This window comes from Mercenaria mercenaria, chromosome 6 (assembly GCF_021730395.1).
Source record: "Mercenaria mercenaria strain notata chromosome 6, MADL_Memer_1, whole genome shotgun sequence".
NCBI lineage: Eukaryota > Metazoa > Mollusca > Bivalvia > Venerida > Veneridae > Mercenaria > Mercenaria mercenaria.
In genome coordinates this window covers 30,183,947-30,207,630 of record NC_069366.1, presented here as the reverse complement: position 1 = coordinate 30,207,630, position 23,684 = coordinate 30,183,947, and the positions used below count along the sequence as shown (strand labels likewise).

Genomic DNA, 23,684 nt, shown 5'->3' with positions numbered 1-23,684 from the left:
AGATCCAATCGTAGGTTCCAGAGTTATTTTATATCTGATTACCTCCCCTGATTGTAATCAAAATGGATTTATATTAGTTAGTACTTATAGAACTTATTTAAAATTTCATTATTGTCATTAGTTGGACTGAGACAGGGTAGATAACTATGGACTGATTTTATGTCAAATTACCTCCCTTTATTTCAAATTAAAATGGGTATTTCTCCGTAACTAATGAAGATACTGAACTGAAATTTCATTTATGTCAACAGATGGACTTGGACAATCAGTGAAGATACATATTGACTGAATTTATGACAAATTACCTCCCTTTATTTTTTATCTAAATGAATATACCTTAGCAGCTTCTAATGAGAATGGTTTGAAACGATCATATCATTTTGAGCATTGGTACTCAGGTGAGCGATACAGGGCCATCATGGCCCTCTTGTTATTTTTGCGAACCACTCTTCAATTTTAGAGAATTATATTGGGTTTAAATACGTGTATAATGTCAATCAAAGTTTTACTAGGCATCGATTGAATGTCCATTTCATCTATTGTAACAAAATCTCTGTTCTGTTGGGGAAAAAAACTAAAAACAAACTGAAACTGGTAGACTATACTACCAGTACATCAATCATTAGCCGACTCTCAGGCCCTTCAGGCCTTAGATATGGTATTTCTAATCAAGAAAACTTGCAAGACAAAAATAATGAATGCAATCATAAAACAAAAAGTATGTATTTATCAATGATAAGCATGTTATAAAAAAAAAAACCAGAAAATTAATGTTGTTCTTTTTTTCATTCAAATTCATTGCAAGTTTCTTGTGAATGCATTTTCTACCCAAATCGAGTGTGTAGTATACATGGGTATAGACGATTTTTCCAACTTCAGAATAAGTTTGTTTACGATTTTTGCCATTTCGGTAAAGGGAAACTATTCTCCCTGTTAACTGTCTATGCTAAAATCTAAGATTTCCGTTATGTTCTGTAAAAGATCAAGTGGTTTTTAGCTCACCTGAGCACGAGGTGCTCAAAGGTGAGCTTTTGTGATCACCCTGTGTCCGGCGTCGTCCGTCGTCAACAATTTGACTGTTAACACTCTGCAGGTCACATTTTTGGCCCAATCTAAATGAAACTTGGTTAGAATGTTACCCTCAATAAAATCTTGGATGAGTTCGATATTGGGTCATCTAGGGTCAAAAACTAGGTCACCAGGTCAGATCAAAGGAAAAGCTTGTTAACACTCTAGAGGTCATATTTTTATCCAATCTTAATGAAACTTGGTCAGAATGTTACCATTAATAAAATCTTGGACGAATTTGATATTGGGTCATCTGGGGTCAAAAACTAGGTCACCAGGTCAAATCAAAGGAAAAAGTTGTTACCACTCTAGAGGTCACATTTTTGGCCCAGTCTTAAAGAAACTTGGTCAGAGTATTATCCTTAATAACATCTTGGACAAGTTTGATATTGGGTCATCTGGGGTCAAAAACTAGGTCACCAGGTCAAATCAAAGGAAAAGCTTGTTAACACTGTAGAGGCCACATTTATGACTATATCTTCATGAAACTTAGTCAGAATGTTAATATTGATGATCTCAAGGTCATGTTTGAAACTGGGTCATGTAGGATAAAAAACTAGGTCACCCGGTCATATCAAAGGAAAAGCACTGAGAGGCCACATTTATGACCAAATCTTAATGAAACTTGGTCAGAATGTTAATCTTGATGATCTTTAGGTCAAGATTAAATCTGGGTCAGGTGGGATCAAAAAGTAGGTCACTAGGTGAAATCAAAAGAAAAGCTTGTTAACACTCTAGAGGCCACATTTATGACTGTATCTTCATGAAACTTAGTCAGAATTTTAGACTTGATGATACTTAGGTCAAGTTCGAATCAGGGTCATGTTAGGTCAAAAACTAGGTCACAGGGTCAAATCAAAGGAAAAGCTAGTTAACACTTTAGAGGCCACATTTATGACCATATCTTAATGAAACTTGGTCAGAATGTTAATCTTGATGATCTTTAGGTCAATAGGTCAGGTGAGCGATACATGGCCTTCATGGTCCTGTTTTTTTTTTTAAACAATTTTAATTATTTATAAATTTGATAGTAGTTTGGTAAAAGAAATATAAAAAAATCTTAGGTATTATGATGCTAATTATAGACCAAGTGTTATCTTCAATTGAGATTAAACTGTGAACAACAAAACTGACACGCGGTGTCACGCTAATTGCTGATATCTGCATATTGACTGACAGATTTTTGGGACGTCTGCTATTTTGACAAATGATTGGTGGGTAAATTCAAGGCAGTGTTGTAATACATTAGTCAGGAACAGAGGTTGATCATGATATAAATATGAAGGGAAGTGACTTGACATAAATATGAGTAGATCTATCATTTTATTATGCCCCCCTTCGAAGAAGGTGGGGTATATTGTTTTCAGTTGTCTGTCGGTCGGTCGGAATGTAGACGAATCCATTTCCGGATGATAACTCAAGAACGCTTGAGCCTAGGATCATGAAAGTTGATAGGGAGGTTGGTCATCACCAGCAGATGACCCCTATTGATTTTGAGGTCAGTATGTTAAAAGTCAAGGTCACAGTGACCCTTAACAGTTAAAGGGTTTCCGGATGATAACTCAAGAACGCATAGGGCTAGGGTCACAAAAGTTGATAGGGAGGTTTGTCATGACCAGCAGATGACCCCTATTGATTTTGAGGTCAATATGTCAGAGGTCAAGGTCACAGTGACCAGGAACACTAAAATGGTTTCCGGGCAGTAACTCAAGAACGCTTGGGCCTAGTGTCAGGAAAATTGATAGTTAGGTTGATCATCCCCAGCAGATGACCCCTATTGATGTTGAGGTCTGTATGTCAAAGGTCAAGGTCACAGTGACCCTGAATAGTAAAACGGTTTCCAGATGATAACTCAAGAAGACTTGGGCCTAGGATCATGAAAGTTGATAGGGAGGTTTGTCATCACCAGCAGATGAACCCTATTGATTTTGAGGTCAGTACGTTAAAGGTCAAGGTCACAGTGACCCTGAACAGTTAAAGGGTTTCCGGATGATAACTCAAGAACGCATAGGCCTAGGGTCACAAAAGTTGATAGGGAGGTTGGTCATGACCAGCAGATTACCCCTATTGATTTTGAGGTCAATATGTCAAAGGTCAAGATCACAGTGACCAGGAACAGTAAAATGGTTTCCGGCAGTAACTCAAGAACGCTTGGGCCTAGTGTCAGGAAAATTAATAGTTAGATTGGTCATGATCAGCAGATGACCCCTATTGATTTTGAGGTCAATATGTCAGAGGTCAAGGTCACAGTGACCAGGAACACTAAAATGGTTTCCGGGCAGTAACTCAAGAACGCTTGGGCCTAGTGTCAGGAAAATTGATAGTTAGGTTGATCATCCCCAGCAGATGACCCCTATTGATGTTGAGGTCTGTATGTCAAAGGTCAAGGTCACAGTGACCCTGAATAGTAAAACGGTTTCCAGATGATAACTCAAGAAGACTTGGGCCTAGGATCATGAAAGTTGATAGGGAGGTTTGTCATCACCAGCAGATGAACCCTATTGATTTTGAGGTCAGTATATTAAAGGTCAAGGTCACAGTGACCCTGAACAGTTAAAGGGTTTCCGGATGATAACTCAAGAACGCATAGGCCTAGGGTCACAAAAGTTGATAGGGAGGTTGGTCATGACCAGCAGATTACCCCTATTGATTTTGAGGTCAATATGTCAAAGGTCAAGATCACAGTGACCAGGAACAGTAAAATGGTTTCCGGCAGTAACTCAAGAACGCTTGGGCCTAGTGTCAGGAAAATTAATAGTTAGATTGGTCATGATCAGCAGATGACCCCTATTGATTTTGAGGTCATTAGGTCAAAGGTCAAGGTCACATTAGCCAGGAACAGTTAAACTGTTTCTGATCTTCATGTCCAAAACCACAGAACCTAGGGCTTTGATATTTGGTATGAAGCATCATCTAGTGGTCCTCTGCCAAGATGATTCAAATTATTTCCCTGGGGTCTAATATGGCCCCGCCCCAGGGGTCACATGGTTTAAATAGACTTATATAGGGAAATCTTGTCCAAAACCACAGGGCCTAGGGCTTTGATATTTTGTATGTGACATCATCTAGTGGTCTTCTACTAAGATTGTTTAAATTGTCCCCCTAGGGTCAAATATGACCCCGCCCAGGGGGTCACATGGTTTACATAGACTTGTATAGGAAAAAACTTTGAAAATCTTCTTGTCCAAACCACAAAGACTAGGGCTTTGATATTTGTAATGTAGCATCATCTAGTGATTCTCTACCGAGTTTGTTCAAATTATCCCCCTATGGTCAAATATGGCCCCGCCCTGGGGGTCACATGGTTCATATAGACTTATATAGGGAAAAGCTTATGAAATCTTCTTGTCAATAACGTACAACATTTAAATTTTGACCACATGTATGGTTTTGAGTGGCAAGATGAACCTTGACATGACTTGACCTTGATTTTGACCTAGTGACCTACTTTTACATTTCTGTAGCTACAGCCTTCAAATTTGGACCACATGCATAGTTTTGTGCACCGAAAAAAATTTTGACCTTGACATTGACCTAGTGACCTACTTTCACATTTTTGAAGGTAGAGGCTTGAAATTTGGACCACATGCATAGTTTTGTGTTCCGAAATGAAATTTGACCTTGATTTTGACCTAGTGACCTACTTTCACATTTCTCAAGCTACAGCCTTCAAATTTGGACCACTTGCATAGTTTTGTGTACCGAAAAGATTTTTACCTTGACATTGACCTAGTGATCTACTTTCACATTTTTGAAGGTACAGGCTTCAAATTTGGACCACATGCATAGTTTTGTGTACCGAAATGAACTTTGATCTTGAGATTGACCTAGTGACCTACTTTCACATTTCTGATTGTACAGACTTCAGATTTGGACCGCATGCATACTTTTGTATTCTGAATTGAAATTTGACATCGAATTTTACCTATTACTTACTTTCATATTTCTTAAGCTACAGCCTCCAAAATTGAAGTGCATGCATATTTCTGTCTACTGAAATGAACTTTCACCTTGATATTGATCTAGTGACCTACTTTCACATTTCTCAAGCCACAGCTTTCAAATTTGGACCACATACACATTATTTTGTACCGAAATGAAATTTGACTTTGATTTAGACCTTGAGCTAGTCTTGAAATTTGGAACATTCAAAAATGGCTCAGTGGATGGCACTAAGATCACTTTGTAATCTCTTGTTAGGTTAATAGGTTAAAGGTCAAGGTCAGATTAAACCAGAATGGTAGAACTTTTGTTTACAGTGAGCATATAATTTCTGTTCCATGTGCAATTACTAAATGCATCAAGGGGGGCATTTCGTGTTCGACGAGCTCTTGTTTTATGCTAACTAATGAAATACTGTATTCTATCAGTTAAATATTTTCATATCTCATCATTCACACTGTGAAAATATGAAATCTATATTTTCACACTGTGAGAGATATAACTCTGCCCCCTCATTACATTGTGTATGAATTTTAAATTATTTGCTAAAAACAGGATGAAAATTGTAGTGGCACTTTGTTCTTTATAGTGAATTTCTCAATTCAAATTAAATGGAACTTTATGTTGTATGCATCTTTATAACGTCACAGCACGTCTGACGTCATGTCTGTTTATGCGCTTCTGTTTGAGATTAAAAATAGTTGCAAAATGCACATCTCAACCTAACTGAGCATTAAATGAAAAGAAAATTTGTTTGTTTTTTTCGTGAATATGGAATATATCTCACCTCGAAGTGAGAAAATTTTCACATTTTCACTCTCGCTACGTGTTCATGAAAATATTTGAAATTTTCTCGGTGAGATATATTCCATATTCACTCAAAACAAACAAATATCCTCTATATATAATTATACATATATGCTTTGCAAATGTAAGGACTGTGACCAGTCTAATAAAAAATAAAATACCTGTGTTCCATAGCCATACATGTTGAACAACCAACTTCATCGTGATTCTTGCAGTACATATCTACATGTTTATGATTGTGTTTGTCGCATCTTTCTGTTGGAACTGGTGACTTTCCTTGTAGACATGGACTGAAACTGGCTCTTACTGAGTATCTTATGCCCAGTCAGTAATGGGACATCATCATGAACTTTGACACAAGTTAAACAGTAGTAGTCACCACAATCAACGCAATATTTTTCAGCTTCTGTGTTTTTCCCTTTACGTTTACACACTGTACAGAGTAAGTCAAATGTTTCATCTGATAATCTACATATATCACTTCCTCCAGTAGCCATTTTGCCTTGACTCCTTAAAGTTTATCCAACAATGTTCTCATGTCCAAATACCCATGTAGTCAGCTGTTACAATCTTCTGCCATTTGACTAAAACGAAATACTGGTTGGGAACCATTTTCCGGACAGGACCAGTTTCAGGACACATGTAATATCTGCTTTTTTTCTTTGTTATTAACCAGGTTTTCAACGAAAACCTGAGTTATTAGATTGGGGTAGATGTCGGTCGGGCGGGCGGGCGGCCGCGGCCGCGTCAAACTGGTGTTTCCGGTCAATAACTTTTGTTTCGGTAAAGATATTTGAATAAAACTTGGTATGTATGTAGCTTATATCAAGACAAAGGCTGGGATTGATTTTGGGGTTTCTGGGGTCAAGGTCAAGGTCACTGTTACTTAAAATAGAAAAAGGGTTTCCGGTCAATAACTTTTGTTTCGGTAAAGATATTTGAATAAAACTTTGTACGTATGTAGCTTATATCAAGACAAAGGCTGGGATTGATTTTGGGGTTTCTGGGGTCAAGGTCAAGGTCACTGTTACTTAAAATAGAAAAAGAGTTTCCGGTCAATAACTTTTGTTTCGGTAAAGATATTTGAATAAAACTTGGTATGTATGTAGCTTATATCAAGACAAAGGCTGGGATTGATTTTGGGGTTTCTGGGGTCAAGGTCAAAGTCACTGTTACTTAAAATAGAAAAAGGGTTTCCGGTCAATAACTTTTGTTTCGGTAAAGATATTTGAATAAAACTTGGTATGTATGTAGCTTATATCAAGACAAAGGCTGGGATTGATTTTGGGGTTTGTGGGGTCAAGGTCAAAGTCACTGTTACTTAAAATAGAAAAAGGGTTTCCGGTCAATAACTTAACTTAGGAATGAGCTATCATGATGAAACTTGGTGTATAGAAAACTTACATAAAGTTGTAGCTTGGGATTGATTTTGGGGTTTCTGGGATCAAGGTCAAGGTCATTGTTACTAAAAATAGGGTTAGGTTAGGGTTAGGGTTAGCATATCTTCTACATGCATGGAGGGATTTTGATGAAAGTTGGCACAATTGTTCACCATCATGAGACGGAGTGTCATGCGCAAGAACCAGGTCCCTAGGTCTAAGGTCAAGGTCACAGAGGTCAAAGGATACAAGAATGAAAAGTTTGTCCGGAGCATATCTTCTTCATGCATAGAGGGATTTTGATGTAACTTGGCACAATTATACACCATCATGAGACGAAGTGTCTTGCGCAGTTCCATTCTTTAGAATTACTTCCCTTTGTTGTTACTATAAATAGCTTATATTGTAACTTTTTCATTACTAGACGTAGGGAAAAATCGAGACCACTTTTCTGTAGTACAACATGCATGTTACATCCAATTTTGAGGTGTATTTTGACCAATCTCTACCTGGTAAGGATTTCTGTGTGGACTTACAATTTTTTTTTTTTGTATTTTTTTTTTTTTTTTTTTTTTTAAGATTAACTTCCCTTAGTTGTTACTATAAATAACTTAAATTGTAACTTTTTTATAATTGACCGTAGGGAAAAACCAAGACCACTTTTCTGTGGTACAACATAGTTATTACTTTCTAATTTTAGGTGTATTTTAAGGTATCTCTACCTGGTAAGGGGTTTTTTTGTGGACTTAGAAAAACAAAAGAATTACAATGATTACTAAACAACCACAAAATTAAAATTACATCTGCAAATACAGGTGCTAGAGTAAAGAAATTTGCTGTGACGGGCGTAAATTGTGACATTCTGGCACTCTTGTTTATTCTTATGAAAAGTGTTGAAAACCTGGTTTCGTGGCATTGACGCGTTTCTTGTTCATATAATTGTTTCATCCAGATCATTTAGATGTGTGTTCTTCATGTCTACAACAAACCACTATTTTATTAGGCTGTATAGTGTTTGGGTTTTTGATGATAACTCACCTGCGTTTACAAAACAACTTTCTGTCTTAACGGGGCATGAAGATAGCATTGCGCGTGCGCAGTAGTTCACACATGCCGAGGTATCAAGTCAAATCAAACTACATAATAATTGTTTGCTGGTAACATGTTCTACTTTTAATTTCGAGTTACGTAAGATGCAGGGCTGTCGATTCTTGCACTAATTTTATTCTATATCTATTGGAATTATCAAAAATTCGTATAAGACGAACTTTGAGTTTTATAGCCAACCTCGGTTTGCTTTCCTAGATGCTATTGAACGTTTCATGTGCAATTTTGAAGAGATGAATGATAAAGAAATGTGTAGAAATAGTTCAATTACTTATTTTGATAACAAATTAAAAACAAAACACCGTCAAAATATTTGTCTGGATACTGGTTTACCTGACGGGAAAAATAACTTATTTTAGTGACCCCATTTGAGGCCCCATTGAACCCATATTTTACGTCACAACGCGATGCTCATTACAACATCGAATGTGGAAGGAGCTGAAGTTTGTGCAGTGTGGGCTTCATTATGTCAAATATTTTTTTAGGGAATAATGGAGCCGAAATATGAAAATGTGTCCGGAAAATGGTTCCCAACCAGTATAATCTCTGTACCCTGTACAAAATAGATGATTTTCAGTTTATTGTCAATTTAATTTAAAAGTTGTAGCAAAGAACAGCATTTGATATAATATGGAAATACTATATTTTGTAAGATCCCCACTGTACAAAATAAGATGTTCCTCCGGTAGCCATTTTGTCTTTCGGATGATTGTGCTGTTTAGATTATTTACTATGTTAAGTATAAGATATATTGACACACTAAATATTAGCATGATTATAGTTTTAAAACTATGAAAAATTTACCTGACAGAATGCCTGGTGGGAAGCCAGAATTTATCTTTACTTCCTCAGTGTTGACCTATATTGCGAGTAGATAACATTTCAAATTATGGGACCAACCATGTTATATATTTAGGTGGGGTGGGATTTTTTTGTTTACTTCTAAACATGAGTTTGCTTGAAAAAATTATTCTTGCCCCCACATATTGAAAGGGAAATTTTCTGTCTCGCAAAGTGGGATCCTTAATTTATTTTGCTTAATATGTACTGTTATTTGATCCTACTATTGAAATATACTGTATACGTTATAAGAAATTTACATGTAATATGATTTTTTCGGAAGTTTAAATGCACAAAATTTCTGTTTTTGCAGGTCTGAGAAACAGGAAAGAGAAGATGACTGACCTAAATTGTTAATTAAATCATTTGCTGTGAAAATTCCTTCCTTCCAGCTGACAACATGTAAGAAAAATAATATTGATTTATTTATGATTTATTAAATCCACAAGCTAAATGAAAATAAAAAGATTGATATATCATTGCATGTTTTATTATAATGAAAAAAACAACATTTTGTCAAGCCCGCTTGCAGAAGCGAGGACATCATCATCCGTCCAAATGCCTATTCGATGTATGAGCGTCCGTGTATGTGTGCGTCTGTCTGTCCAGATTTGTTTGTCCGGACCATAACTTTGACATGCATAGAGCAACCTTGTTTATATTTTGCATGAATTTTAACGTCAGTGAGACGGGGTGTCGTTCGTAAACAAGAGGTTCCTATCTCAAAGGTTACAGTCACAGTTGGAAGTTAAATGTAATGTCAGATCTTGTCCGGCCCATAACTTCGACATACATAGAGGAATCTTGTTTGTATTTGGCATGAATGTTAACCTCAATGAGATATAGTGTCATTTGCAAACCCCATTCCTATATCAATGGTCAAGGTCACAGGAGTCAAAGGGCAAGCTCGACATGTTGTGGTCAATGATTGTCTGGCATCATTTGTCGTCTGTCAACACCTCTTAGCCTAAATCAGGAGGCCAATTTTGATGAAACTTCACAGGAATGTTCCTTGCATGATCCTCATTGAAAATTAGTCAAAGAAATTAATTCCATATAGAACTCTGGTTGCCATGGCAACCGAAAGGACAAACTTTAAAAATCTTCTTGTCCAAAACCACAGTAGGTAGGGCTTTGATATTTGGTATACTATGTGACATCATCTAATGGTCTTTTACCAAGTTTGTTCAAATCATCTTCCTAGGATCAGATATGGCCCTGCCCTTGGGGAAGGGGTGGGGTAACATGGTTTACATAGATTTTTAGGAAAAACTTTGAAAATCTTCCTGTCCAAAACCACCGGGCCTAGGGCTTTGATATTTGGTATGTTACATCATTTTAAGTGGTCCTCTACCAAGGTTATTCATATTATCTGCCTAGGGTCAACTATGGCCCCGCCCCGGGGATCAAAAAAACTTTGAAAATATTCTTGACAAAATCCACAGGCCATATGGCTTTGATATTTGTTATGTGACATCATCTAGTGGTTCTCTACCAAGATTATTTGAATTATGTCTCTGGGGTGAATAGAGGCCCCGGGGGTCTTAAGTTTTACATAGACTTGTTTAGGAAACAACTTAAAAAATCTGGTCCCCTACCAGGATTGTTGACATTATAACCTGGGGTGAAAAGAGGGTGATTGTTCAAATTATTACCCTAGGGTGAAAAGAGGCCCCACCCCAGGGGTCCTAATTTTATATAGACTTATATAGAAAAAAAAAGTTTAAAAATATTCTAGTCTGAAATCAAAAGATCTAGGCCATTGACATTTGGTATGTAGCATTGTCTTATGGTCCTCTACCAAAATTGTTCAAATTAAACCCTAGGGTGAAAAGAGGCCCACCCTGGTGGTCCCGATTTTATATAGACTTATATAGGAAAAAAAAAATCTTCTTGTCTAAAACCACAAGACCTAGGCCGTTGATAATTGGTATGTAGCATTGCCTTGTAGTCCTCTACTAAGTTTGTTCAAATTATGTCTCTGGAGTGAAAAGAGGCCTTGCCCCAGGGGTACCAAGTTTTACATAGACTTACATAGGAAAACACCTTGAAAAATCTTTTGTTCTGAAACTCCAAGGCCTAAGCTTTTGCTGTTTGGTATGTTGTATTGCCCAGTGGTCCAATACCAAGATTATTCAAAATATGCACCTGAGGTGAAAAGAAGCCCCACCCAGGGAGTCCAAAGTTTTACATAGACTTATATAGGAAAATACTTTGAAAATCTTCTTGCCTGAAACTTTAAGGCCTATGCTTTTGATATTTGGTATATTGCATAACCTAATGGTCCTCTACCATAATTATGCAAATTATGCCCCTGCGATGAAAAGAGGCTCTGCCCTGGGGGCCCCAAGTTTTACATGGACTTACATAGGAAAAACATTTAAAATTCTTTTTGTCTGAAAGTTCACTTATATTTGGTATGTAGCATTGCCCAGTGGTTCCCTAACAAGATTGTTCAAATAATGCCCCTTGAATGAAAAGAGGCCCTGCCCCAGGGGTCACTTGTTTATGAGTTATATAGGAAAAAAACACTTCAAAAATTATCTGATCAAATCCTAGATTGTTTAATTATAATTACTTTGATGACCCCAAGTAATTAGGGGTCACTCTACTGTAACCTTGACCTACTGACATACTTTCTTGTTTTTTCTAAGATACAGTCTTAAAATTTGGATGACATGACTTTGTACAGTTTTGAACACCGATCTTAACAGCATAGAAATTTGGACCATGTCAGTAACTTTTTATAAAGATTTAAATACTCATACTTAATTTTCTTATCCCAGACCTACTGACCTACTTTCTTGTTTTTGAAGCTACAGAAGGAGATTTGTATAATTTTTTTAAACAGATTTCAGTACTTATTTTGAAGAATCTTCACCATCTAACCTAGTTTTTTTAGCTGAAATGCTCAGTGAGCTTTTGTGATCGCACTATATATGTATGGCATCTGTCTTCTGTCTGTCTGTCATCTGTCAATATTTAGTTTGTGGATGCAGTAGAAGCTGTATTATTCAATTGATCTTCATGAAATGTTGTCAGAATGATTACCTTGATAAAATCTAGGTCAAGTTTGAAAATGGGTCATCTGGGGTCAAAAAGTAGATCACTTGGTCAAATCAAAGGAAAACCTTGTGTATGTGATAGAGGCTGTATTTTTCAACTGATCTTCATGAAATTTGGTCAGAATGATAACATTGATGAAATCTAGGCAAAATTCCAAAATGGGTCATCTGGGGTCAGAAACTAAGTCACTAGAAAAACCTTGTATATGTGATAGAGTCTGTATTTTCAATTGATCTTCATGAATTTTCGATAGAATGATTAATTTGATGAAATCTAGGCCAAGTTTGAAAATGTGTCGTCTGGGTTATGAAACTAGGTCACTAGGTCAAATCAAAGAAAATCCTTGTGTATGCGATAGAGGCTGTTTTTAATTGATCTATTTGAAATCTGGTTGGAGGATTGCCTTAATGAAATCTAGGTTGAGTTTGAATATGGGTCATATGCGGTCAAAAACTAGGTCAAATTATAGAAAAAAATTGTGTATGAATAGAGACTGTATTTTTCAACTGATTTTCATGAATTTGGTCAGAATGATTGCCTTGATAGAATCTTGGTCAAATTTGAATATGGGTCATCTTGGGTCAAACACTAGGTCACTAGGTCAAATCAAAGAAAAACCTTGTGAATGCTATAGTGGCTGTATTTTTCAATTGATCTTCATGAAATTTGGTCGGAATGACTGCCTTGATAGAATCTAGGTCAGACTTGGTTATGGGTCATCTGGGGTCAAAAACTAGGTCATAAGGTCAAATCAAAGAAAAACCTTGTGTATGTGATAGAAGCTGTATTTTTCAATTGATCTTCTTGAAATTTGGTTGGAATGACTGCCTTGATAAAATAAAGGCCAAGTTCAAATATGGGCCATCTGGGATAAGAAAAAAACTAGGTCACTAAGTCAAATAAAAAAAAAACCTTGTGTATGCGCTAAAGGCTGTATTTTTCAATTGATCTTCATGAAATTTGGTTGGAATGATTGCCTTGTTAGAATCTAGGTCAAACTTGATTATGGGTCTCTGGGGTCAAAAACTAGATCATAAGGTCAAATCAAAGAAAAACCTTGTGTATGTGATAGAAGCTGTATTTTTCAATTGATCTTCTTGAAAGTTGGTTGGAATGACTGCCTTGATAAAATATAGGCCAAGTTCAAATATGGGCCATCTGGGATAAGAAAAAAACTAGGTCACTAAGTCAAATAAAAAAAAACCTTGTGTATGCGCTAAAGGCTGTATTTTTCAATTGATCTTCATGAAATTTGGTCGGATTGATTGCCTTGATAGAATCTAGGTCAAACTTGATTATGGGTCATCTGGGGTCAAAAACTAGGTCATAAGGTCAAATCAAAGAAAAACCTTGTGTATGTGATAGAAGCTGTATTTTTCTATTGATCTTCTTGAAATTTGGTTGGAATGACTGCCCTGATAAAATTTAGGCCAAGTTCAAATATGGGCCATCTGGGATAAGAAAAAAACTAGGTCACTAAGTCAAATAAAAAACAACCTTGTGTATGCGCTAAAGGCTGTATTTTTCAATTGGTCTTCACGAAATTTGGTCGGAATGATTGCCTTGATAGAATCTAGGTCAAACTTGAATATGGGTCATCTGGGGTCAAAAGCTAGGTCATTAGTTTCTAGACTTAGTCCAAAGACATCCTGACGTCATGACATTATCACGTTATGATGCGATGCACGTGATGTGCGGGCAAACTGAATATAGTTTGGTTACAACCAAATGCATAAAATAAATAGAAAATTTGTTTGTTTCAGTGTAAGATCGAAATATATTTCACTCGTGAACACCATAATTTACATTTTCACTCATTGCTGCGCCACTCGCATTATAGTGTTCACTCGGTGAAATATATTATCCTGTATGTACTGGTACAGATTTCAGGAACATTGGTTAGGTTAACTGCCTTCTGTTAATGACTGAAATACATTTAAAAAAACTAGGTCACTAAGTCAAATAAAAAAAAAAACCTTGTGTATGCGCTAAAGGCTGTATTTTTCAATTGATCTTCATGAAATTTGGTTGGAATGATTGCCTTGTTAGAATCTAGGTCAAACTTGATTATGGGTCTCTGGGGTCAAAAACTAGATCATAAGGTCAAATCAAAGAAAAACCTTGTGTATGTGATAGAAGCTGTATTTTTCAATTGATCTTCTTGAAAGTTGGTTGGAATGACTGCCTTGATAAAATATAGGCCAAGTTCAAATATGGGCCATCTGGGATAAGAAAAAAACTAGGTCACTAAGTCAAATAAAAAAAAACCTTGTGTATGCGCTAAAGGCTGTATTTTTCAATTGATCTTCATGAAATTTGGTCGGATTGATTGCCTTGATAGAATCTAGGTCAAACTTGATTATGGGTCATCTGGGGTCAAAAACTAGGTCATAAGGTCAAATCAAAGAAAAACCTTGTGTATGTGATAGAAGCTGTATTTTTCAATTGATCTTCTTGAAATTTGGTTGGAATGACTGCCCTGATAAAATTTAGGCCAAGTTCAAATATGGGCCATCTGGGATAAGAAAAAAACTAGGTCACTAAGTCAAATAAAAAACAACCCTGTGTATGCGCTAAAGGCTGTATTTTTCAATTGGTCTTCACGAAATTTGGTCGGAATGATTGCCTTGATAGAATCTAGGTCAAACTTGAATATGGGTCATCTGGGGTCAAAAGCTAGGTCATTAGTTTCTAGACTTAGTCCAAAGACATCCTGACGTCATGACATTATCACGTTATGATGCGATGCACGTGATGTGCGGGCAAACTGAATATAGTTTGGTTACAACCAAATGCATAAAATAAATAGAAAATTTGTTTGTTTCAGTGTAAGATCGAAATATATTTCACTCGTGAACACCATAATTTACATTTTCACTCATTGCTGCGCCACTCGCATTATAGTGTTCACTCGGTGAAATATATTATCCTGTATGTACTGGTACAGATTTCAGGAACATTGGTTAGGTTAACTGCCTTCCGTTAATGACTGAAATACATTTAAAAATGGTGTATTAGTTACCTGTTCAATCCACAGAATGTTTTTAGAATCTGATTGAGCATCTTTTTGCACTTCTCAGAGTTTTTGTGTTCAGGATGACAAACACCACTGACTTATTTTTTTCAAGGGAAAGGCAGGAATTCTATTAAAACCACTTTATGGGTTATTTCTAAGTATTGTTAATTCAAAATGCTGCAATAATTAAACTTTAACCATGCACTTTAATTATATATAAGTCAACACACCTATTAAATGAAAACGCAAGAGTAAGTTCAGTTTTAAAAATCTGTTATAACCTTTTGCTGATAAACACACATTCACTACCACACATAGTTCTATTACATGTATTTCTGTCAATAAACTGTACAGTCACTGAAAATATTTCAAAATATACACATATCACTTAAAGACATGACTGTGTCAGTATTGTCAGAAAATTCCACAATATGACTCTGTCTTAAATACAGTGTACATAAATATTAATATGCTCTTCAGCAGGTAAAATTTAACATTAACCTAACAGAATTCTGCTTTTTGGTTCAACAAAAATGAAAGTTTAAAGTTCCTAATTGGCTCTCAATTTCACATAATTTCCAATTAAAGAATTTTTAAATCTAAGTGTAAACTAAAAGAGCAAAGAATTTTTTTTTGTTGGTGTGTAAGCTTATTTAAAGTTGCCACTGGTAACCCATATCGGTGACTCTCCAGAAGACTGTTTAACTTAGTTAATGTTAGTGGGAGCATAATGCAAGACAGTTCCTGAAGCCTCGCAGATTCTTTTGCATGCCAGATGTAACGCACCCATACACGGAACTCTTATCCCAGTGTTAGTAAATTTTAGTTGGTGGAGGAAGGGGTTGAACTCGTGACCACAGTTTAAATACAAGAAATAGAATTTGTATCATCAAAACTAATTACATTTTACATAAACATAAACTCAAGAAAAAGCTACCCGCCTGTTTAGCTCAGTAGGTAAGAGCATTGGTCTATGGATTGTGGGATTGTTAGTTCGATCCTCGGGCAGGGCGTATGTTCTTAGTGACTATTTGATAAACGACATTGTATCTGAAATCATTAGCCCTCCACCTCTGATTCATGCGGGGAAATGTGCAGTTACTTGCGGAGAACAGGTTTGTACTGGTACAGAATCCAGGAACACTGGTTAGGTTAATTGACCGCCGTTACATGACTGAAATACTGTTGAAAAATGGCGTTAAACCCAAAACAAACAAACAAACAAGCAAGAAAAAGCTACTTCTTATCAACATATTTCAAATTACATAAAAGTTCTTATATCTAGTGTCAAGGAATTGACATAGAAATGATACAGTTTCTCCTCAAAAATCCAAAATGGCCACATAAATTATGTCTTCATATCTTAAAGATGGTCAGTCACATTTGGATAACATTTTATGACATTTTTCATCCATTTCATAGAGTTAAACCTAATTAGACATGTATCACCGTGTTTTATTAATTTTTTATAAACTCTACTTTTGGAAATTGTTGAAATAGCGCAGCTTTTGTAAGCATCCATGTTACAAATGTTCTGCAGGTAAGCAAAGTTTCCCAGAAACTACTTGGCCAAATGCTTTCAAACTTTACACATGTCTTTGGCATCATGAAATGACCTCCAGGGACAAGTTACATAACACTAGCTTTTATTTTGTCAAAATTATGCCCCTTTTTAACATAAAATTTCAGGTTAAAATTTTAAGTATAAACAGGTTGCACAGAAACAACTGTGCCAAATACTTTCAAACTTCACACATGTCTTCAGCATCATGAGATGACCTCCAAGGTTACAAAATTATGCTCCTTTTTAACTAAAAAAATTTGTGACAATTTTCATGTATACATGCTTCTCATCAAATACATTCACTGCTACACACATTTCATTTTGTCATGGGATGACTTCACATAGCAAGTTTAATAACTCTGGCTTACATTTTAGCAAAAGTTATGCCACTTTTCTTCAAGTTAGCATATTTTACTAAAGCTTATGTTTGTAAGCTAGTACCAGGTAGAAGGGCTTCAAATAGCTGAGTGTGTTAAATTTTGTAAATTTTTACTGCCCTTTAATATGAAAGTTTATTGCTTTTGATTTCAATATAATTATAATTCTATGTTTTCATTTGACAGATATTCAGATTTTTCAACAATCGGAACCAAAAGACAAGCTTTAAAAACAAGTGTGTACTTGCTGACTTCATTTATTTTCAGTCTATACTGGTTGCACAACCAAGATAGGTGAAGGTAATTTATATTATTTTTACAAACTTGCATTTCTAATGAATTTCAGCTAAATACATATTTGTCAGTATAAATATTTGACAAATATAATACAACAGTTCTTATAGTCATATGATTTTGAAGGGGAAAATGTTATTAAATATATATATATATTCTCGGGACCCCGTCTTATAAGCGATCCGCCTTATAAGCAAGTAAATACGGTATAATTATGTAACTCCATCTTGATTGGGCAGCTAGGGTAGGAAATTCAAATTTTAAAAATATCTACAGTGAAATTCTAACATTAAACAGTCAATAAACACAAGCATTTGTAAATGATCATTTGTTAAACTTTTGACCAAATCCATCCCTGGATCAAAATCTGATTAACCACCTAATAATAATTTTAATAAATCATTTTCATTGGCAAGCACTAGTCAAAGAAGAAAATTACTTGTGAAAAAGTAAACAAATGTACTTTCTCTCGAAAATTACTGAACATATTGTCCACAAATATATATACAACACATTGAAGATAGAAATATCATGGCAAAACATAAAATATGTATTTAGAAGCAAGTACTTGTTCTTACAGCAGCTCAGTTCCAGGTTGGGAAAGTTAAGCAATCTGTATTTGCCCATAACTTTATCAATATTAACTAGATTAGCATGAAACTTTCACCACAGTTACATAATAAGATTTTTCCTAAGTCAATGTCCTTAAAACAATACAAAACAGTAAACTCTCAAAGATATTCACAAAAAGCAAAATATTTCATGGCGAAATGCAGGGTTACCACATACAAACTAAACACATTTACAGAGAAAATGTAAATTCACTAGTCTAAGATTAAAACATTATCAAGTCATGCTTTTATAAATCATACAAGGTGATTGTTTAAGAATACAATCATGTAAGAAAAACAATACTCGTTTATGCATCTCATGATCTGTATTCAAGTAGCAGTATGCATCCTTTACTGAAATGATGGAGACTTTTTTCATGGATTTCATGGTTGTATTTAATCCATGAAAAATAAATAGTGATGAATATGAAGGTTTTCCCATCATTTTATCTTAAAAGTTTGAAATCTATACTTGTGTCACCATGAATTAGTATATTTTATGCCTACATAGTTAAATGATCTTACAGTATGTTGTTTCTTTCAGTATCTGATGTTTGAATGTAGTCCCATCCATACAAGCAACATTTAATCTGACTAGCCAAGTAGCCATAATTAGTAAATTGACTCAAAAAAGGACATATATTGATGTGATGGACTAATAAAGCAAGTTCAAAATTGCATGGAAATTAGGGAATGGATTCAGCTAAACACATCGACAATGTTTTGCTTTCCTGTATACAGTATCAGACTATATCATACACTTCAATATTGTTATCATCATACCTACTGAGGATCATTCTTGATGTGTTCTGATTACAAGCAACTGCTGTATAGTCCTTTTCTCCAGTATCAGACTCAATTACCTCCCCAATAAGCTGTCCTTTGAGTCCAAACTGCAGCACATTGTTGGTATGTGTGGATACAACAAGCAAACTACTACTGCTGGTTTGAGATATTCCCAAGGGATTTTGTAACTCTGGACCATCGAATTTCCTGACAACCTGTCCATTATTGTCTAATATGATGAGTCCATTATTCCAGCAAGTAGCATACATTTTGGAACCATCCTCACTGACAGCCAGTCTGGCTATATTGAATTTGGACTGTCCTGAAGGGTCCATTCTGACACACTTCAGCTTTCTGCCTGATACACTGTATACATACACTGATGTGTATGCATCAGAAATGTACAGATTGCCATCTGCATGGGCCAGACCATAACATACAAAGTTAGTTTTTATTTGATTTGTTTTTATCATTATATTGCTGTGGGAAATAACATGAATTTCTTTTTTCATATACAGACTCACAGCAACTTCCTGTTTGTTGATGGGACACACTTGCCATGGATGGCCAGGAAGATCATAGTACTCCTTAACAGTATAGGAGGAACTGTCTAAACGTTTCAGCTTCTTGTTGATGTAGTCGCACAGTATTACTGATCCATCTTCCAGGTAACAGACAGAGCTAATATCACAGACTTCTGTATCTGATGGAATTTTCACATTACATGTCTTTTTATTTTTTGCTTTAAATAGAGAAGCTTCCTCTGTTACTTTTAACAGCATATTCATTTCTTTTAACTTTGGCAGTATTATCTGATCAGGAATGATTGTAATATCTTTCCTATGAAATCCAGCTTTACTGTCCTCTACATAGGCTTTCGCATTGCTTGCAGCTTTTCTCCCCCTCTTTCCATTAACAAACTCCTGGGAAACATTATTTTTGTCTGATGATAATTTATCCTTAGCTGAAGTGACACTGGTTTTATTTTTCTGCAACAGTCTCATTCTGTCTTCTATCTCTTTTATCAGTACTTTGAATCTATCTTCTAAATCTGCTATCGAGTTCTGCTCCATTTCATCAAGCCTGGCATTAATTTCTTGTCTAAACTTTCTGATTTCTTCAATTGAATCTGCCTTGCTTTCCAAGAGCTGTTGTCTTTCTTGTTGTAAGTCTTCAAGGTATTCATCTAAGATCTTGGCAGAGGTTTCAAGTTTCTGTTGAATGTTGTTGAGATTTACTGTTCTTGCATTGTTTTGTATGAAATTTGGTATGTAGAAAATTTCTTGACATAACCTGAAAAATTAAATAGTCTATTTTAAATTTTTGTATACCTGTTTTTGCCCTAAAGATCTTGTATCTGTATGTTTTATGCAACCATTAGGTCTATCAACATTTGAGTACAGTTGAACTTGCATAAGTGACCACTCGTATTAAGCAGTCGGTCAGATAACTTCCCAAACTGATTTTTTATTATCCCCTTCTGAAGATTGAGGAATAGTTTAGGTGTCCGTCCATCTCACTGAGCTATAGTGAGGACTTGTTATGAGTACCAAAGACAAAAAGTAACAGTTAATTCATTCATTCCATACTGCTTGCTAGGTATTTTCTGTTTCTTGTTTTTTTTAACACAAGAAATACCTAATAAATGCAGGCTTGTAAAAATGTCTATCTGTTTGTCCTTATGAAGCCATATCTCTGACAAGGTTTGGAGTATTTGCATTAAACACTGCAAAAATGTTGATTGATGAAGAGAAATGCCACCCTGAAGTTTTGGTCAGATTGCCTTAGTAAGGCAAGATTTATGGTCCTTTGTAAAAAAAAAAATACATAAGTAGTGTTTTCATTCCATATTTGTACTCCAGAGTCATATCTCAGATATGGTTTTAAAGATTTCAATAAAACACGGTAATAATATTAATTGTAATTGGGAAATATGGTCCTGCAAGTTTTAGTAAAATTGCTTAAGGAACATACAAGCTATAGCCCTAGCTACAAACAAAATGTTTTCTGTGTAGGGTATGTCTTTGCAAATTTAATGGCAATTCTGATGCCCATTTTTAGCTCACCTGAGCCAAAGGCTCATGGTGAGCTTTTGTGACCGCTCAATGTCCGTCATCCATAGTCCATCGTGTGTCGTTCGTTGTCCGTCAGTCAACATTTTCTAAAAAAATCTTCTTTTTGAAAACCACTGGGCAGAATTACACCAAACTTCACAGGAATGATCCTTGGGTGGTCCCCTTTCAAAATTGTTCAAAGCATTTAATTCCATGCAGAACTCTGGTTGCCATGGCAACCGAAAGAAAAAACTTTAAAAATCTTCTTGTTGAAAATCGCAAGGCATAGAGCCTTGATATTTGGCATGTGACATCATCTTATGGTCCTCTATCAAGATTATTCAAATTGTGCCCCTGAGATGAAAAGAGGCCCCATCCCGGGGATCACAAGTTTTACATAGACTTGTATAGTAAAAAACTATAAAAATCTTCTTATCTAAAACCACAAGACCTAAGCTTTTGATATTTTGTATGTAGCATTGCCTTGTGGTCCTCTACCAAAATTGTTCAGATTATGCCCCTGGGTGAAAAGAGGCCCTGCTGCAGGGGTCTAAAGTTTTACATAGACTTATATAGGAAAAAAACTTAAAAAATCTTCTTGCCTGAAACTGCAAGGCCTAGGCTTTTGATATTAGGTATGTTGCCTTTTCTAGTGTTTCTCTACCAAATTTTTTCAAATTATATCCCTAGGATGAAAAGAGGCCCTGCCCTGGGGGTATTAAGTTTAACATAGACTGATATATAGGAAAAAAAATCTTCTTGTCTGAAATTTCAAGGCCTAGGCCTTTGATATTTGATATGTAGCATTGCCTGGTAAATATCTAACAATATTGTTCAAATTATGCCCCTGGGGTGAATAGAGGCCCTGCACCGGGGGTCACTTATTATAATTATGAGTTATATAGGAAAAATACTTCAAAAATTATCAGATCATATTTCCTTGACTGTTTAATTATAATTAACTAATGACCCCAAGTGATTAGGAATCACATGACTGTGACCTTGACCTACTGACCTAATTTCTTGTTTTTTAAGATACAGCCTTGAAATTTGGATGACATGTACAGTTTTGCACACCTATCTTAAAACTGACTTTCAGTTACCATGAATGTGACCTACTGATCTACCTTCTTAATATTTTAGCATTTTATTTGCCATTTGAAACATATGGCTCATATTACTCAGGTGAGTGATCCAGGGTCATCATGACCGTCTTGTTGCTATTATATAATAGGATATTGTTATCAGGCTAAGAACATATGTAGCTTGGATGCAGATGTACTATTTGCATTCTTGTCACTGGGTCCAAGGTCAAGGTTGCTGTCACTAAAGATGAAAAATTGTTTCTGCTAAGGAATAGGATGTTGAATTTAGGAAGCTTGAATGGAGGGTCAAGATCATTGTTTATACTAAAATAGGTTTCTCACAATAATTTCAGAGCAGACCAAACATGATAAATATATAGAGATCAATGTTTTGTTATAATTTTGGGTAGCTTGGGGTCAAGGTAATTATTACTAAATATAGAAAAATAGTTTTCAATGAAATGAGTAGCAATGTTTCAAATCTTGTGATATTGAGAGCATTGATGGTAAAAAGTAATTTATTTCAAAAACATGCTGAAATGTTGCAAAATGCGTTTTATGATCGTCACCTATGCTCAATACATGGTAAAATGCTAAAAAATATTGGCTAAACTTAATCAGGGGCGGAAAAGAATGGGGTGGGTGGGGGTCCGAACCCCAAGTGTCTGACTACATACACCGAAGAGGAATGAAATACACAAAAAAGGATTCAAAGTTTTGAAAACATGTAGTGAAACAGCATACTAAGAAGTTGTTTAGTTTTGAAATAAAACTTTTTGGTTTTGACAAAAATGGTTATTTTGTAACAGTATTTAATCTGTGGATCTCATATCTTACTGGCAAATGTAAGGATTGTGACCAGTCTAATGAAAAATAAAATACCTGTGTTCAGTAGCCATACATGTTGAACAGCCAACGTCTTCGTGATTCTTGCAGTACATATCTACATGTTTATGATTGTGTTTGTCGCATCTTTCTGTTGGAACTGGTGGCTGTTTCCTTGTAGACACGGACTGAAACTGGCTCTTACTGAGTATCTTATGCCCAGTCAGTAATGGGACATCATCGTGAACTTTGACACAGGTTATACAATAGTAGTCACCACATTCAACACAATATTTTTCAGCTTCTGTGTATTTCCCTTTACGTTTACACACTGTACAAAGTAAGTCAAATGTTTCATCTGATAATCTACATGTGTCACTTCCTCCAGTAGCCATTTTGCCTCGACCTCTTAAAAAGTTTATCCCACAATGTTCTCATGTCCAGAATATAGTGTAAAATAAACTGTTATCATCTCCAATTGTGTTTTTATCATCTACGATTATGTAGTGTAAAATAAAATGTTATCATCTCCAATATTGTTTATTATCTACAATTATGTAGTGTAAAATAAACTGTTATCATCTCCAATTGTGTTTATTATCTGTGATTATGTGATTCTAGCCTGGGAATCCAGTCTGACAATTTCTAACTTTTTTCTACCTGCAAATTGACAGCCTGGGGAAACCTGTTTTCCGACCGCAGCGCCACCTATATTACACCCGAAATATGTGGGTGTCTGATAAAGAACGATAACTTCTGAAAGCTATAATCCATGGCTAAAAATAGGAACGGAATTCTCACGGAAAAGACAGATCGGAATCGTATACTTCCGAAGGTTTCCGAACATTTCCGGGCCATAGACA

General features: G+C 35.6%; 1 protein-coding gene across 1 annotated transcript; it reads right to left on the bottom strand.

The window, feature by feature from the left end:
* Window positions 1–15,519: 15,519 nt before the first annotated feature.
* Window positions 15,520–23,250, bottom strand: LOC123550238 (uncharacterized). Its single transcript, XM_045338667.2, has 2 exons — window positions 22,879–23,250; window positions 15,520–20,150 (listed from the first exon to the last, which is right to left on the bottom strand). Exons 1-2 carry the CDS (start codon window positions 23,214–23,216, stop codon window positions 18,815–18,817), a joined length of 1,674 nt encoding a protein of 557 aa, XP_045194602.2. The 5' UTR covers window positions 23,217–23,250; the 3' UTR covers window positions 15,520–18,814.
* Window positions 23,251–23,684: the final 434 nt, after the last annotated feature.